This window comes from Myotis daubentonii, chromosome 20 (genome assembly GCF_963259705.1).
Source record: "Myotis daubentonii chromosome 20, mMyoDau2.1, whole genome shotgun sequence".
In the NCBI taxonomy this organism is placed as follows: domain Eukaryota; kingdom Metazoa; phylum Chordata; class Mammalia; order Chiroptera; family Vespertilionidae; genus Myotis; species Myotis daubentonii.
The window spans coordinates 15,201,258-15,217,711 of record NC_081859.1 but is presented as its reverse complement, the minus strand read 5'-3'; the positions used below and the strand labels follow the sequence as shown (position 1 = coordinate 15,217,711).

Genomic DNA, 16,454 nt, shown 5'->3' with positions numbered 1-16,454 from the left:
TGACTGGACTGCATTTTAATCCATTAATGAACCTTAATCTAAACCCAACTGAATGACACTTACCCTGACATGGCCTTCATATGCTGTTCCTATTCCTTTCTGAGGATCTATACCCAGGGGACCTTTTGTCTGTTCAGGAGGAACTGGACACGCGGTGGGAGCTTTGTTTACGCAAGTTATATGACACGAGAATCCACACACTTTTGGAAGGACAAAAAAAGAAACAAAGTTCAATAAAAATTCATTTTACAAAAAGAAAATCCACCAAGAATTCAATACAAGCAAGGTAAATGAATGCTTCTCTCTGAACTTATTTTTCAAAAACTATTTTGTCATTTGGGGGGCTGATTTATTTCCATAACAAAAAGAATTTCAATGTCAGTCATTATCCATCATTCCATTCACTCAAAACTCTCAAATCTCCACTTTCCAAACTGACCATTTTCTTTGGCTCTAAACTCATGCATCTAACAAACTAATTAAGATAATGCAATTGAGATTTGCCACTTTGGTTGGGAGAACTAACCAAACAGAATGCACTGCGTGGACGCTACTAATTTCCCCCTTATCCAAAGTATTCACTCCAGGCCCACTACCAGGGTCCTCAACCAGAGCTCTCTACCAGGGCCCTCTACAAGAGTCCACTACCAGGGCCCTCTACCAGGGTCCTCTACCAGGGTCCACTACCAGAACTCTCTACCAGGGTCCACTACCAGGGTCCTCTACCAGGGTCCTCTACCAGGGTCCACTACCAGGGCCCTCTACCAGGGTCCTCTTCTAGGGCCTCCACCAGGGCCCTCTACCAGGGCCCTCTACCAGGGTCCACTACCAGGGTCCTCTACCAGGGTCCACTACCAGAACTCTCTACCAGGGCCCTCTACCAGGGTCCACTACCAGGGTCCTCTACCAGGGCCTCTACCAGGGTCCACTACCAGGGTCCACTACAAGGGTCCACTACCAGGGCACTCTATAAGGGTCCTTTATGCGCAACTGCTGGAGACTGAAAACCTTCCTTCAAGGTCCCTCCCAACCCTAATGGCAAGAAACAGAAACTATGTCAGAATTTGAATCAGTAACAATTTCCTTATCTTTTTCATAGCGAGTGGTAAATTATATATGAGGTATTGGTATAGTTGCAAGTCTCGTGACTGTAAAAAAGCGTATTTCTAAAATATACACAAATACTACATCCCATTATAATTTAGATCATTTTCATTTCCGAAGTCATAGGAAAAATAAAGTGATGCCCAAATAAATACACTGTTTTCTTCTCAAACCACCTCTGCTCTCTCATCTCTCAGATTGTGGGCTCCGTGAGGGCAGGCTCTGTGTTCCACACCATGCACCCCCTCCGCCTCCTCCACCATTGCATGCCCAGTGCCCAGAAGCACAGAGTGGCCATTCCATAAACAGTGACGGATGAATCAGTGAATGGTAGGGAAAACCTCTGCTAGTAATACTAGAAATAAAATACCTTTGAGGCATAGTGGCAGACATTTAATATTTCTAAAAAGATACTGCATTGTCTACTTTCTAATAACAATTTATCTGATCAATTAAACAAGGTTAAAATTAAATGAACAGATTCAAAGATAACTTTCATGTCTTTTGCCACATATATTAATGGTTTTTCGAAACCACAATATCATTTGAATAATAAAATAAAGATGAATAAGACATTTAAATATCTCCCCTGAAAAATGTTTCTGGGGACTATCCGTCTAGTTTCTCTAATATTCAACAGACTTTCGCAAGGTGCTCATTTTATTGTCTCTACTCCCGTTATGCAAAGAAAAGCAAATGATTAAGTAAAACAAACATTTACAAACCTTATGAAAAGAATAAAGTTACCTGATTACAGTTTAGGTGGTAACTGTTAGGGCTCTGAAGTCACATTCCTTACCATTTTATTCTTACCTTCACAGGAGCAGCCCTGTCGGATCAGTCCCACCATCAAAGAGGTGCACTGGTGACACTTGGTGGGAGCAGTAAAAGATTTGACAAAAAACTGATGAGTCTTGCGCTGCAAAGCAAATGGATAAAAACATACACATAGTGTTTACTAGTCCAAAAATGTAACATCAAAGTGACATATTACATAACTAGAGGCCCGGTGCATGAATTGATGCCCAGGTGGGGTCTGGCTGACCCGCCCCAATGGGGGCCCATGAGGCCGGGCTGGCAGGGAGAGGGGCTGCCAGAGGTTGGATGGCCAGTCCCACACCTGATCAGGGTGTTGGGGGCCAATAAGGGACTGGGCAGGGGTGGGGGGGGCAATCGGGGCCCGGAGCAGGCCAGTTGGCTACCACAGTGCTTCATAGCCACGGGTCATTCCGATGGTTCCACTGTTCTAGTTGCTGGGCTTTTATATATATAGATATCTAATTAAATGACTGAATGTGTTTTTTAAATATAGGTTTAAATTTAACTGTTTTACTGCATCAAACACAGAAAATATTTTATGAGAATATAAAATCTTCTGTATTATGATTTAAAACATCTATTGGATTTGTATATAAATTGTGTGTTGTTTTCTTAAATTATAAATAGATGTTTCATGGCTGACCTTTAAAAACATTTCTCTTTAAGAATACACGGTGTGTATGTGGATAGTTTTTATTAGTAATAAATGAAAAAGATATTTAAAAAATGACAGGAAATAAATATGTCAGTATCATAAGAAAAAACAACAACAACAACAACAAAAACACACACATTGGTTATTTAAAGAATTTTCATATGATGAATCTCTGGGCCCCACACCAGCTACTGGAAAGTTTCTATATAGGAGTAAAATGAATTATTTTCCTTTCTCACCATATGTTCTATAATCTATGCTCTTTAAATATTTTATTAGGCAATACTGAGCTGGATTATGCTAAAATAAGTTATGATAATCAATTGCTCTTGAACTGACACTTGAAAAGTTATAAACTAGCTTTTATAACTAAAATTTTATAATTAAAATTTTGATTTCAGGATTTTTATCAATTCTTCAAATTATTCTTTAGCAGGGTTAAGTGGAATCTTGCATGTTTATACCTATAGAAATAAAGAAATTTAACATGCATTCAGACCTCCTTAGGAAGAACAAAGAGTAATCAAAAATTCTAGCCTTACTATACATCATGTATTTGATTTTTCTGGGACCAAGAACAAATCATATGCTTAAAAAATCTGTTTCCTCCCATGGGAGCAGGCAGTATTACACTTGCCCAGGCGAAAATACATACATATTATTCTAAAGACAGATGGCAGCCTAAAATTTCTTACTGAAAACCCAGAAGTTAAAATTCTCCCTGTCTTGTCTTGAGCCATGTGATGGTAAATCAATGGAAGAACTTAGTTCTCCAGAACCCTCCTTCCCTCTCCTGACTAACCCTCCTTCCCTCTCCTGACTAACCCTCCTTCCCTCTCCTAACTAACCCTCCTTCCCTCTCCTGACTAACCCTTCTTCCCTCTCCTGACTAACCCTTCTTCCCTCTCCTAAGTCTCAGCATGTTTCAGCAATGAATGCATTATGACTGCCCTTCCTTCACTCATTATGTGAACTCAGAAGCAAATTACTTAATTCCTTCGTGTCTCCCTTTTCTCATTACTTCTCTTTTGTAAGTGTGATTCAGGTAAACTAGTAAGAACTTTATTCCATATTCCAATAATATGTGAATACTGATGAAAAAACGGTTATGAAGTAGTATTTACTTCAGCTGAGACTAACTTCTCATAAAAAAACTAAAGAGAATATTCAAAGCTTTAAAATTTAAGTTAAAAATATATTTTACTTTTCTCAACTGTGGTATGGAATTTACATACCACAGAAGAAATTCTTTAAAAAAAAAACACCAAGAAATCATTCCCTGGCTGTAGTGGCTCAGTTGGTTGAGCGTCATCTAAGGAACCAAAAAGTCACTGGTTCAACTCCTGGCCAGGGCACATGCCCAGGTTGTGGGCTCGATTCCCAGTAGGGGTGGGCAGGAGGCAGCCAATCAATGATTCTCTTTCATCAGTGATGTTTCTATCTCTTTTTCCCTTTCCCTTCCTATCTCTAAAATCAATAGAAACTTATTTAAAAAATAAAAACCAAGAAATCATTTTATGTAGAATGAACTGACTATCAGAGCATTGGGGACTTGGAATGAGGTGAGACTCCCAAATTTAGAGCAATCAAACCATTCTATTCCAGAAGTTCCTCAGGACCCTGGTCATTCCAAAGAGGAACTGGGATGTGATCCGTTCTGAACAAGACAGGTTACTATACGCTACCTCCTGTGCTGGCTGATGCGGACCAAGCACCGACCCAGGTGCAGACACCATGCCAGTGCCTCACACGCATCATCTGATGTGAGGGACACAGTGCCAGAAAGAAAGGTATTATTTCCTCAGACAGATGAAGAAACTAAAACTCAGAGACAATAGATAGGTTTCTGTCTGACTCTGCCCTCTCTCAAAGTCTCATTGTATAAAAACAGGTAGAATATGATCCTAAAAAGACCCAGGACCACAGAAGACATGGTTAGGTCAAGACTAGGGCATCCGTGCCTGTGAATAAAATATAAGAACCTAATTTGTTAGCATCATATAAAATTTTGCTCAGCGTTTCTCCTAAATTCTAATTTTTACTCGTAAGTTTTTGCTCTTTAAGGAACCGTCAAGAGTAAATCTGCTAGTGCTGCCATTTTTTAATCCTTTCAGTTTTCCAATTTCTAGAATTTCTTTGTAGGAGCTTGAGATAAGCAATTAAATCTGCATGTTCTACCATATACAACACTTCAGTCACAGTCACATTAAATAGAATGAAAAGATGAAAATTCACCTGCATTTTTAACTAAATCTTTCTTTCTTTTTTTGTGTGCTTTATTAACCTCAACCTTAGATTCTTCCAAAAGTGACCTCACCTTCATACCAGCCTTACACTATATCCTCCAAGCATTCCTCCTTGCTCTAACAGACTTCAGAACACGGAATTTAAGAAAATGGAAGCCCTAGCCGGTTTGGCTCAGTGGACAGAGTGTCTGCCTGCAGATGAAGGGTCCCAGGTTTGATTCTGGTCAAGGGCACATGCCCAACTGTGGGCTCGATCCCCAGCAGGGGGCGTGCAGGAGACAGCCGATCAATGATTCGCTCTCATCATTGATGTTTCTCTCTCTCTCTCCCTCTCCCTTCCTCTCTGAAATCAATAAAAATATATTAAAAAAGAAAAAGATGTAAGAACAACAACACAAACTTTGGACACTCCTTTTACCTTTCTCAATGGTGATTATTTCCATTCATACAGAATTTATTTTCTTTCAAAGCTTTCTTGTTTGTAATTTTAAGGAAACCAAAAGCAGAAAAAAAAAATCACAGGAAATATAAAAAAGCAGAAGAAACCCATTTGCCCCCCCCCCCCCCCCCCGAACACAACAAGCTATAACTAGACTGTACCTTAGATGGAAAGCCAGTTGAACCAGGGCATGCCTTTTTCTTTAGGGTTGGTGTGTGAACAGGAAGTGGAGAACTGTCTACAGTCTGAATCCAGGGGCAAAAAGGAAATAAATGTTAAAAGAAACTCCATCCATTTCTAGCATTACTAGAAATAAATAAAAGTAAATACAGCCAAGGAAAACATCAATAAGGCAAAATAGATCTCAATGAAGCTAAAATTCTCATAATGTTGATAATTTAAATTTCTGTCTGCAATATCTACAAGTGAAATATTAGTAAAATTATTTCAGTTTGGAAATATAAAGAATTTGGAAAAGAGAATCCACCAAAGAACACAAAAAATGGCACAGCATGTAGCCGACATAAAAATGAGGATATTCATTTTCACGTTCACCTAAAAATGCCACATTAATTCTAAAAAGCATCTGAAAGAGTTTTTAGCAAAATTTATGATCAAAATACTTAGAAGATTCTTTTAACTCCTTGACTTCTATATACGGAATGCATATTACATATACGAAATACAATTCTGTGGATTTTTAATATATTAGAGAGAGAGAGAGGGAGAGAGATTGAATGATTAGTGGAATTTCTGTGCAGAAATTACTTTCCAAAGAAGGTAGTTAGATTATTACTATTGGGATCCAAGATTTACACATAAATTTAGTTACAAGTCATCTCTTTATTTTATGGGGACTTGTTGTAAGATATTTCCCTGAATAAAAGGAAACAGTGATTTTACTGGATGTTACTGTGGGGAAAAAAAAGAGATATCACTTGATTAGCAAAGTGTAAAAAAAGACGTGACAAATGACTTCCTATTAGGATGCTAAGCAAGCAAACGAGAGGGAAAAGCTAGCTTTATATAAAGGTATAGAACATTCTAAAATATTAAGAGAAAAATGGATGGGCTCTCGTTGGCTTTTATTAGTATACAACCTCCAAAATCAGAATATTTTAAATATATGAAAGCCTTAAAATGGAATTCAGTTAAGTTTCTCAGAGTTTTCTACTTCATTGTGAATTTAACTCTAACTTACATTTAAATAACTTGAAAAAGTTCTTAATCCAATTTATAATTTAACATTTAAAAAGATAAATATGAAAAAGATCACTGAAGACCTTTATAAAAGTTAATAAAAATAATTCATACGAAATAAAATTGTCATTAGAATTTACATAAAAAGTCCAAGAGAAGTTTTTAGAATTAAAGGAGTGAAGCGAGGGTGCTGGATACAAGAACAACAGAATTCATAAAGACCAGCAATGCCTAATTAATAAAACATATTTTAGAAAAGATCCCATTCACGAGAGCAACAAAGGCTTGAAGGTTCCTAGCAAGAAACCTAGCAGGCAATATGGATACCCATGAAATATAATTTACTGAAGAAAATAAAAGAGTATCTAAATATGTATACCATGTTCATAGATGGAAAGACCCAATATCACGAACATGGCAATTCTCCTCAGATAAATCTGCAATTCAAGTTCAATTAAAAGCCCCACCTGGCATCTGACCAACTGATCCTAAATGTCACATGTAACACTAAAGAGTCACCAAGTAAAGGAAGAAGACTAAGAGGTGGGAGTGGAGTGGGATCCCATGCCAGGTCTCAGGAACTATTTCAGGGCTATAGTAATTAAGACAATGAACTGCTGGTGCAGAAAAAGACAAAACGAGCAATGGAAGAGAATAAAGAACCCTCAACCAGACCCATTCATGTAAAGCAGAGACAGTTTTAAAAGTCAATGGGGGAAATATAGGACAGTTGGTTGTTCATATGGGAAAAATAGATTAGAACTTCATTGCCTATAATATGCAATAATAAATTTCAGTTTGATTAAAGTCCTAAACATTTTAAGAATTTTTTTTTTAGCTTTTAGAAGAAAATATGGAGAAAACTTTTTATAATTGCTGCGAAGGGAAGACATGTTTTAAAAAGACAAAAAGCAGAATTCATAAAGAAAAAGATTGATAAATATGGCTATTTTAAAATAAAAATTGTTGCAAGACAAAAAAATACCACAAATAACATTTAAAAATAAGCCACAGACTAGTAGAAAATATCTGCAATGTATATAGCCAGCTAAAGATTAATATCCAGAATATATACAGAATACTTACAAAATAACAGAAAAATAATTCAACAGAACAATGGACAAAAGACATGAACAGGCAAATCACCAATGACCAATAAACTATATAAAAAGATGCTCAATAACCCTTGAAATCAGAAAATGCAAATTAAAACAAAAATGCCACTCCATATACAATGAATTGGCAAAAGTTAACCAGTTAACTGCCACACGTCCCAAATGGAAACCATCTCCACAGGGTCTACAGACACGTACGGCATACAAAGGGTTAATGCCTCATAGCACCAAGGCTTGGCGAGGGTGTGGGAAAAGGGGAGCACACACCCTGCTGGTGGGAGTGGAAACAGGTCGGACCACTTGGCAAGACCTAGTTCAGGTTGAAAATGCATGTAGCACACAACCCAGCAATTCCACTTGCAGGCTCATATGCTAAACAAACTGCACAGATCGCTATTAGGAGGTTCAGTTCAGCTCTGCTTGTAGTAACAAAAAATTGGAAACAACCTACATATCCAACAACAGGAGAATAGTTGCGGTGTATTCATACAGTAAAATATTATGCAGTAATTATAATGTCTGAACTAAATGGACGTGTATCTGTATGAGTAAACCTCAAAAGCATGAAAAAAATTACATGTGACACCAAGGAAGAGAGGATGCAACTCAATGTCAGGGTATTTAGACATGTCTGGGAGGAGAGATGGGGGATGGAAGAGGGAAGGGTGTTTCAACTCAGTTATCTATTTTCTTTCTTTGAATACAAATTTGAAAAAAATATGACAAAATGATCACATCTGTTAAATCTGTGGATGGTGGTTACATGAGTGTTTATTATTATTCTTTATGTGATAGAAATATTTCAACATTAAAATAAAAATGTATAAAGTTAAAAATATTTTAAAAATAAGCAAGCAGAGGGTCTCACCACCCAGCCTGAGACAGGCTATCCCAGGGCTGGACAAAAACCTAGTCAGAACCTGAGTACAACCCACGCCTGACCTCAGCCAGCCTGCTCCTGGGTCCTCACACTCCGGAGACAGAGCAGGAGGCAGGGGAGCTCGCCAGCACCAGGGTGCTGAGCGGAGCCGGGTGGCGTTAATGGAGGCACCCCCCACCCCCCCTGACTTGTTGAGAAAAACGATCTTGAGAAAATTGGCCAATTGGCTGTTTAACACCAGCGATTGACATGAAGTGCAAACACAAGGGTTTCTGCACTAGGAAAAGGCAGGGTCACCTGCATGCCCGTTACTAACCCAGCAGCTGGATAAACTGTGCAGCTGCCAGCAGGGGCAATTCTCATGCCAGGCTCTGCTCATGAAGTCCCGCCGTGTTAGACGGATAAAGAGGCAGGATGGCACCTGACCCTGCCAGGAGCTGCAGTTTGTAGATGACAATTCCAAACGTACATAATTCTGCTGTACACTGTTCTTCTCTCAAATAAAGGCTATCTTCGTGATTAAACAAATTTTCTGGCTACTTCAAGCTGACTTCTGGGGGACAATTTTCTACTTCAGCCTGCATGTCCAGTCAAATGTCATGATCTCCAACGTGACTTATTACACAGTGTGTCTGACTGAAAGAAGAGAGCCCGATTTCACTTGCTTTTGCAACTCCCTCTTTTCTGACACAAGTGACAAGCTGGGAGCAACACTGCTCCGACGAGGCACCTGAACTGGCTCAGTTTCACCAGTGGTGGAAGGAAATGTGGACCTTGACTGGGTGTCAGTCCTGACGTTCGGATTCCGCACAGGTGTGCTCTCAACGGGATCAGCCTAGGAAAGCAAGTCAGGAAAAACAAAAACCCAAGAATCACGTTCAACAATGTGCAGCTCGTAGCGTTCCTGAAGGCACGGTCATAACCTTCTTGAGAAGGAGGGTAACGAACTTCAGTGTGAATATTCGCAATAGGGATGTGTCATTATACAAAGCGTCACCACGAGCTTTAATGAAAACCAAGGCTAAGATAACAATATTAACAAAATGCTCTAATTCCCACTGCTGATCACTGATCTCTACTGTATGTTCTTTACTTATATTCCACATGACACTGTTGTATGTTACAAAATAAATCATGCATGTGAAATAAATGCAGACGAGAGAGAACTGTGTCCTAGGTACGAGTGGAATCTGGTCCCCTGCCAGGCATTAGTTGAAAGCAAAAGAAACTGACCTATTAGCTTTGTGCTTATTGCTTTTTATTTGCAGCAGTAGAAATACCAGCATTTATATTCAGCTGCACACTTTCAACTAAGTAGTTTTAGAAACTGAAAATGCTTTGGGTTAAAATTTAGCATGAGAGATCTTACTAAGCACAATGATTAATGATATATTCAGTTTGGCAATTTTCAAAATTACTCGGGCTGGGTTTTTTAAATGAAAGGAATGGAGGTAATTTGGAAAGAAGGTTAAGAAGTTTTTCTTAAGTCACTTGTACAGCAAGAACCATCAGCAGCTACAATGAAAAGACCATCAGCATAGGCATTTTAAATATGTACTTACAATGTTTCTTTTTCTTTCTTATTATCATGGTTACTACTTTAGGGGCTGACTAGCAGCTGGCAAACACGGCAGCAGCCCTCTGCTGGTGCCCACCTAGGGCCTCCCATGGTGTGGGCATGGGCAGGCCACAGGCAAGACTTTGGTGGGCTGGTGAACATGGCCACCACCCAGGCCTTACACCATCATTAGAGTTGGGAGACGGGGGAGGAGGAAGGGTCCCGGGAGGACAGCTGCGGGCATGGAGCAGCAGCTATTCACGACAGCAGCTAGGGACCTCTTTCAAGACGGGAGGTCCTGAGTGCAGCCCACCAGCTGTTGTGTGTAGTGTGGCCAACTCCACACCACGCACTGTCTCCCGCAGTGGGACAGCCATTGCCTCCCGCAGTGGGAGCGCCAGCCTGAATCCCTTCGACTCCAAATGCCTCGCCATGGGCAGGCAGGTTGAGCGATCTTATCTCCTTCCTGACAATGAACTCGACCAGGAATGAGAATAAAAGAAAGAACAAAGTGGGGCTCATTTACTCAGGAATAGTCATGGAGAAGGTCATCAGTTAAATTATTCATCTGAAATATGATCCTAATTTGGGAATAAGGCAAAAACAAATGGCTTTTACTTTCTAAAAATTTCTTCTTTCTAGTTTCTATAAGATTGTATAAATTGTAAGATAAGTAAGAGTCCATGGGAGAAGGAGGTTAAATTAAATGGAATTGATAAGCAAACTAGTGCGGATACATTTTACACTAGTAAGAACTTAAAACAGACTTACATAACTATCTCAAAGTTTTAAGGAAGTACGCAAGTAAGAGATTTGTTATGTGCAAAAGCTTGGGCCATCTTAAGAAAATTTAAGTTTCTGACCAGCCACACAAAAGAGTTTAGCGCCCCTGGCTTGACTGAAAGACATAAAAACCAGATGTGTTCCTGTGCGAAGGAAATGCTGTTAACAGGACTGAATAGCTAACGCAGTGGCTCTGTGCCTCTGGGCCCAATTACTTTAAAAACTTCAAAAATGAGAAAGGCGAGAGCTTGCTGCTCCCAGGAACCCTGGCTGACACATGAAGGAGGCCTGCGCTCGGAGCCCGCTGAGCACACGGGGAGCAGGGAGCGCAGGTTTCACGGACATTCTTCTGCTGAGGTCAGAACGAATGCCGCAGACCTTTATGGCAGGTGCTCTAAAGGGAGGTTTACTTCACAGAAATCACCTCCTAGAATCAGCTGTCACCCTGCCCATGGCTGGTTGTGAAGGCAGCATGTTTCATGGCCTTATGACATGTGACATTATGACAGTGTGATCCTGGGCAAAGGGAAATACACCAACAGAGTGTAATCCGTAGTTACACACGTTAGTGGCTCTCCACTAACTCCTGAGGCTGTTAGCACACATCGCTTGGCCCCTCTGAAGGATTATTGTCATTTATGAAAGTCTTTTTCTCCTAACAAATTTTTACTCATCAATGAAAATAAAACAGTAAAAATGAGAATATATTTTTAAATGAATTTCTTAGCTGTATAAGGTAAAAACTGGTTACTCAGAAGTGAGAAAACATTTAGATTTGAAAAAAATAACCAATACCACATTGTAATAAAATAGAGCAGCGATTTTCACCTGGTGTGCCGCGAGACCTTTCAAAACATCTGATCCCCGACTCTTTAGTCATGGGCACTGACCTCTTTTCCCTTAGATTGCCAGATTAAAAAAAAAATGACAACAGCCAAATAATAATAGTTGACCAATTTGAATAAACCAAAATTAAACCTATTTTTTCTGTTAGATTGGCAGAAAATGTAATACATTTATATTAGTAATTAGTTCACTTGTGCCATGAGATGAAAAAGGTTGAAAATCACTAAAATAGAATAATAGAAATTACCATATTAGCTTTATTGAGCAGTATGCTCTTAAAGTAAAAATAAATTCCAGAGATTAAACATAATTAAGTTACTTTTATATATAAAAAAATTCAAAACAAATAAAAACATTGCAATAATACAATATAGCATTAATTAAAAAGTTAAACTATGCCATGTACAATGATAGCCTGACTAAAAAAAATATTAATATATAGGTGAAGTTGAAAAACTACCACTTTATTTTCCAAAAGCATGTTTCTTATAAAGATAAGAACCAAAGTTTGGTAAATATGAATATATTCATGACAAAAAATGTTTTGAATATCAAAGTTTAAAAGAAATTTCTTTTTAAAGGATGCTATTGGAAACTAATAGCTAATCAGATTAAGAAATAACATTTCATTTCCTTTCTAGATAGCTATCATTATAAGTAATATCTCACAAGAGGTTTAACAGTAAGAATAAGAAGAATACAATACTACTTACATTTTTTATCAAAGTGTAAATTATCACCAACAGACTGATTTTCAAGTTAATAATTTTATCTATAATTAAATGTTTACTATAGGGTGTCCCAAATCTTGCATGAATTTTGGGACACCCTATAGTACATTTCTAATTAATGGCTGATTCTATCCAATAAAAAGCAAGGAATTATACTAAACTTTCATAACATACTAAATGACTATATGTCAGGATTTACAGATAGCCTAAATTTAATTTTAATAATTAATTGGCAATGATTCAGATATAATATGGCAGCAAAGCAATTAATAGCATATTAGTTATTTTTACCTTCAAAACAAATATAATCATTAATATAGTTAAACCATGGAAGTTAAAAATTATTTGTTATTAAAAATATTTATGTAAACAAACTAATGTGAGCATTAAATATAAGCAATGACTTGAATTAATAATGCAGGAAAAGCTAATAAATATGATATAATCAAAAGCAGAGATCTTGTAATTCAAGAAAGCAATAAAAAACATTAATGTTAATTGAACAGTATATTTTTATATTATCCAAAGAAAGATCTTGAAAACATAGTTTAACTGAATAGTATAAGCAATTCAGTCAATATCTCTAAACTGTAATCTATTGAGAAAAATAAATAAGATATATCTTTATGTAAATGTGTTTTTTTCTATTTTTTTTGGTCAACGAATTCTCTTTTCTAATTAAAAATACTTTAAGTAGTTATTCTGATTACTTGGCATTAGAAACATTTTCTATACTCCAATGTGTTTTTACTTACTGCTTTATGTTTGAAAAAAAAAGCAGAAAAACTGAGTATCAGCAATATTGTCCACAATGCATAACAATGTAATGTAAAAAGTCCATAATGTTTCCTGAATCTGTAAGGAGTTCTCTAATAAATAACCCACAATACGTATATTTAGAGTAGTGCAGAGAAATGGAAAGTCGTCCCCACCCCAGATCAGATCTGATTTTTAGGTAACCCACTAAGCAAGAATTCCTCAAATTATGCAGTATGGTCTTATAAATAGTAAGAACAACTAAAACTACTCATCTTGACTATGTACCAATGGGCCTTTTCTACTCCAAAATTAATTACAGATTTGAACAAATACAAAAAGCAAACCATTCTTACAAGAAAACTGGTTTTAAAGTAAAAGTCTGATATGGATCTGACATAGATCTAACATGTTGTTTCATATTGGTAAATATAAAATTCTAAGTTAGAAAAAATCAAATTTTTATCAATTTTCTTTATCCTTTAGCTAGAAGTATTTTGGAAACAAAGTGGCAGGTAATCTATTTTTATTTATTTATTCAGAAACAGTTTATAATCTCAAACTTTTACTGATATAATTATTTCTATTAAGCTTATGATAAAAACAGTATTATAGAGATACGAATTATACCATTTGGACAACTGTACATATAATATTTTATCATTCTAAAATAATAAATTACTGAAGGTTATAACTAGTAAGTGTAATCTTACTCGTTACAAATAATGTACTTGTTTCTCTTTATGAAAACTTCCCAAGTTATTTTCAATATACTGATTTGAATATCTACTCTGGAGAATTTACAAACTATGTTGTAAAAAAACATAAAAGAGCCCTGGCCGGTTTGGCTTAGTGCATAGAGCGTCAGCCTGCAGACTGAAGGGTCCCAGGTTCGATTCCAGTCAGGGGCACATGCCCAGGTTGTGGGCTCAATCCCCAGTGGGGGGTGTGCAGGAGGCAGCCAATCAATGATTCCCTGTCATCACTGATGCTTCTATCTCTCTCTTCCTCTCCCTTCCTCTCTGAAATCAGTAAAAAAATTTTTTTTAAATAAAAGAAAGTTAAGCTACATGTTGACTTTTATAACCATTTTTTCCAACAATAAAAAAAAGGTACCTAATAATTTTAGTAGTTTGGTTACAGAAATTTATACGAACATTCCTAAAGCTTTGCGGCCAAAGCCAAAAGAAAGAAAAATACAGAAAAGCAGGAACAACAGCGGGAGCAGCAGCACAGAGCATGCAGCCAGTGTAAGTGCATCACAGAGCTAAGCGCTGGGCAGCCACAGGCAGGGGGAGGGGAGGGCACCGATGCACGCCGCGCGCGGGAGCTCTTACACGTCTGCCTTTGCTAGCTGGAGTACAGGACGGAGAGCGCTTCAACAAAGAAAGGAGAAGACTACACGTTACACATATTACACACGTGACTCCCAACAACGGCCGCTGTCTCAACACGCACAGTATATAAACATACATATAAAGACACTTTTGTTAGGTTGAAAGGAATGTACTTTCCAGGAAAAACTGGAGGACAGAACAGTAAAGAAATGGCCGCTCGGACAAGGTCTGAGAGTGACAGTAAGTTTTCACTGGACCTTACACAAACAGTGACCATGAAATAACCCTTCACCCAGGGAGGCCAACCTCCTGTCTGGGAAGAACAGTAAGAACCAGCAGGTAATAAGCATGTCAACGTGTTTCCAAGGTTATCAATGGCATCTGTCAGTGATGCTGGCAGGTCGGCAGACGGGAGCTGCTATTTCTTCCTCCAGGACACTGGAAGGAGGCACTCACTGTCCCGAAGAGCTAGCAGCAAGCCAGTCAGAGGCCTGCCGGCTCCCGCAGGGTTTTGTCTAGTAGTCCAGTCGGTCTTAAGTCTAAAGTGCCAGATTCAAACCTGGCTTTACCCTCCATTATTATTCCTGGACGAACCTGTCTCGTCCTCCCTCCCAAAGCAAACATTAAACAACGAAACCCCAGCGCTAATATCTAATCTCACCCCTCTCTTCCGTAATAATGGGAACAGCGAATGTTAACCATGTGTATCATATACAGAGATATTTTACCAAGTACTTTACCTATATGAACTCTTTTAATTCGCACAGAATTTAAAGTAGGTAATATGACCCCCATTTTAAATACAAAGGAAAGAGATGAATTTGCCACAAAACTGGTATGTGGTGGAGCTAGGGTTCAAGCTTTCTCAGTCCCACTTCTCAGAAATGGTAGACAACCACTGGCCATGCTTCCAAGTCTCTCAATTCACTTACCAAGTTTTTTTGTTTTTTTAAAAATATATTTTACTGATTTTTTTTTACAGAGAGGAAGGGAGAGGGATAGAGTTAGAACATCAATGAGAGAGAAACATCGATCAGCTGCCTCCTGCACACTCCCCACTGGGGATGTGCCCGCAACCAAGGTACATGCCCTTGACCGGAATCGAACCTGGGACCCTTCAGTCCGCAGGCCGACGCTCTATCCACTGAGCCAAACCGGTTAGGGCACTTATCAAGTTTTTGAAAATGAAATATTGAGCTTCACAAACATGTACCACCTCTACTCAGGCAATTTACTATCTTCACTTCAACCTACCATGTTGAGGGTTTGAATGTGCTCAGGTACTTAACAGAAAAAGGCAGGGCAGGCCACCGACTGGCGGAGACATCAAACCATCACAGAGTGAGAAAGGCGATAATAGAGATGCGTACAAAGTCTGTATGGGAACCGTAGGAGGGATGTTCAAGGTTTTATGGGGTCCAGAGGAAGGACTTTATAAGCTGAGTCGACAGGAGTTATAGAAGATTTTAGAGAAAACTGCAAGGATAAGAAACCTCTCCAGAGGGCAGTCACATACTATTAGCATCACACACAACAACTCAATCGGTTTGGGCATAAAGAACAATCAAGATCTGTTTTATTCCTTAAAAATTCAAATGCCTAAGAGAAAGGAATCTACAGAATTGAATGTTATACTAAATATCTTGGATGCTGAACCCAAGCACGCCAAAGACTGAATACCATTATTCCAAACACCACTCTCCTACGACTCTGAGGACGGACTGAATGATAATTCTGGAAAGGCTGGTCATAGTTATAAACTATAAAGAGGAACAAGAGGTTCGTGCCATAAAATACAAATTAAAAATACACAGTATTTTGTAAAATAGGAGCTTACTGATGGCCTTTGCCCTGACAGGTAAAAATCCCTTTCCCATGGTAACGTGATTCGAAAATTCTGAAGGAAGACTTAGAGGCTCATATTGGCTGAGACTAGAAGGCTGAGGGGTGAAGAGAAACTGAATTGATGAACAAGAAAAGAAGCT

General features: G+C 38.3%; 1 protein-coding gene across 10 annotated transcripts in view; it reads right to left on the bottom strand.

Moving 5' to 3' along the window:
- Positions 1-16,454, bottom strand: part of CDC42BPA (CDC42 binding protein kinase alpha) — a 199,160-nt gene that overhangs the window by 28,563 nt on the left and 154,143 nt on the right. For 6 of the 10 annotated variants that reach the window (XR_009450251.1, XM_059677595.1, XM_059677601.1 and 3 more), the window contains 4 exons: positions 14,470-14,508; positions 5,425-5,508; positions 1,918-2,023; positions 64-200 (listed from right to left, as the gene is read on the bottom strand). Coding sequence is in view for 9 of the 10 variants with exons in the window: in XM_059677595.1 (XP_059533578.1) it covers positions 64-200; positions 1,918-2,023; positions 5,425-5,508; positions 14,470-14,508 (366 nt within the window). In the remaining variant the exon portion in view is untranslated. The remainder of the gene's footprint in view (positions 1-63; positions 201-1,917; positions 2,024-5,424; positions 5,509-14,469; positions 14,509-16,454) is intronic. The other 4 variants (XM_059677596.1, XM_059677598.1, XM_059677602.1 and 1 more) reach the window with 1 other exon arrangement.